We start from the raw sequence: 2,252 nt of genomic DNA, 5'->3' as shown, positions 1-2,252 counted from the left end.
AAATTCCATCTTGAGGGATATGGAATTTGCCAAAAATAGTGGGTGGTGTCATTCGGTTTAAAGACCCGAATCGTTTGACTTAATCACCAATCAAACTAATTTATTTTATTGTTATGTATTTAGATATGGTTGGAAGCACACTTGCAAAGATACTCGACAAGCATTGCCTTGAGGGGCACAATTTCCCATCTTGGTATCGTAATGTCAAGATTCTCCTAACCTTGGAGAAAATTGTTTACGTACTAGACAAAGCTCCACCTCACATACCTTTTGGCCCTAAGGCAACTGAGGATGAACGTGCTAAGTATGACAAGCACGTTGAGGATGATACACAAGCCAAGTGCTATTTGTTGGCTTCCATGAATAAGGAGTTGCAGAGACAGCACGAGGGTATGGATAGTGCATCCTCCATTATACTCCATCTTACGGAGTTATATGGTGAAGGGAAGCGCAATCGTCGCTTCAGCACTGTCAGTGAACTTGTGAAGACCAAAATGGTCAAGGGAGCCCCAATGCATCAACATGTACTTAAGATGATTGGACTCATTGAACAATTGGAGAACCTAGGGACTCCACTTGACGGGGAATTGGCCTAGGACTTCATCTTGGCTTCTCCTTCTGATTCATTCTCGCAGTTCGTCATGAACTACAACATGAACAAGATGGATAGCACTCTCTCTGAGTTACTAAACATGTTAGTAACCGCTGAGAAGACTATGAAGAAAGAGAACGTTGTAGGGACTGCTGCAGTAGCCTACAACAAGCCATCCACTTCCAAGGCTAAGCCGAAAGGCAAAGGAAAAGGAAAGGAGAAGAAGTCACCCACTCCTAAGGCACAAGGAGGAGTGAAGAAAAAGAAGGCAAATGAGCCCAAAAGAAACTTGCCACCACTGTGGAAAGGACAGGCATTGGAAGAGGAATTGCAGGTTATACCTTGCATCTCTGAAGGACAAACCACAAGGTATGGTTTTGTTCTTATCTTCAATTCTAATTGTTAGATCTTCTAATCTTTATATTTGATATAAAATGCTAATCACTTATGCAATTGTATGTAGGTGATGAAGCCAAGTAGAAGATGGACGAGCAAAGAAAAAGGAATGGAATGAAGGGTTCAGCCATTATTTTTTGCTAACTACTTAGGAAGTTTGTTAGGCACATTACAGATAGTCTTTAAACTTTCTTATTTTGCTAAGAAATTATTATGTGGCTTCATATGATGGATGACCCACTTTTGGTGCCTATATGAAGGTATATAATTAGTCTCTAATGTAGGAGCTAATTCTTTTGTATTAAAACATTATGAATGTTTAAACTTATCATATCAATGTAACGTGATGAATGGCTTCTACTAATTTTGTTCCTCAAAGTAGTATTATGAATTGAAAAATTGTCTTGTTGTATTCTAGTTGAGATACTAGAAATATATCACTTATATAATGTGACATCCAAGCTTTGGATTTATCAATTAAGGATAGATCTTACATGTTGGCCATAGATGGGTACAATGAATCTTTAGATTTGGTTCCAATTGCCTACATATGAGTTCTATATGAATTGAGAAAGTCTAGAGATTCCTTTCTTGAAGAAAAGGAAGATCACATTATAATGACATAAGTAATACGTAAGAAAAACGTTTCTTATATGGTTATCACTTACCTAACCACAATAACCAAGATCACTCTTGGTTCAATGAGTAGTTTCGAACAACTAATTGGACATTCGTAAATTGTTTTAAGAAATGTCAAATATGTTAGTGATCAAACCAATGAAAGTATCTAAATCTATAAAAGGTTTAAAGACTTTAGTTACTTAATAACAAGACATGAACTTAGTGGAGTTGGAACAATAAGCTTAAAAGGTTCTAAGCTACTCCACAATGTCCTCTACCCGTATACTTCATAATTATACACTATGAATGTATAATGCGATTTCTCATTAAGGTCATGAGAAACAGTGGGAGGTGAGAAAAAGGATATAAACTTGAATATGATTGGTTTATAAGTTGTCTAAAATTAATAGTGCATCACTATTATTAATGAGTTTGTAATTTTAATTGTTAAAAGGTCTCAAACTCATCGAAGCATTAAAATCGATGTTGTGTAACATTCTAAGAATAATCTATGAATGTTGGTTTCACCAACCTAGCATAAAATGGTTACATGTTGGGAGTTGTCCATCATTCTATTTTACGAGAACAAGCTAAGTACAAAGCAAATGGACAAGTTGATGAAACAAAAGGGAATAGTTTCAAA

General features: G+C 36.1%; 1 protein-coding gene across 1 annotated transcript; it reads left to right on the top strand.

The window, feature by feature from the left end:
- The first annotated feature begins 359 nt into the window (after positions 1 to 359).
- Positions 360 to 1,059, top strand: LOC139196802 (uncharacterized). Its single transcript, XM_070823145.1, has 3 exons — positions 360 to 524; positions 636 to 961; positions 1,056 to 1,059. The coding sequence occupies exons 1-3, from the start codon at positions 360 to 362 to the stop codon at positions 1,057 to 1,059; spliced, it is 495 nt and encodes a 164-aa protein (XP_070679246.1).
- The last annotated feature ends 1,193 nt before the right edge of the window (positions 1,060 to 2,252 follow it).

The sequence above is a fragment of the Malus domestica genome, chromosome 06 (genome assembly GCF_042453785.1).
Source record: "Malus domestica chromosome 06, GDT2T_hap1".
Classification (NCBI taxonomy): domain Eukaryota; kingdom Viridiplantae; phylum Streptophyta; class Magnoliopsida; order Rosales; family Rosaceae; genus Malus; species Malus domestica.
This window is presented reverse-complemented; position numbering and strand designations above follow the sequence as displayed.

Excerpts from the sequence above, each read along its gene's own strand:
- LOC139196802 (XM_070823145.1), top strand. The coding sequence starts at position 360 with ATGAATAAGGAGTTGCAGAGACAGCACGAGGGTATGGATAGTGCATCC. Across the intron at positions 525-635 it reads GAGCCCCAATGCATCAACAT|TTCGTCATGAACTACAACAT; the intron begins GTACTTAAGATG and ends TCATTCTCGCAG.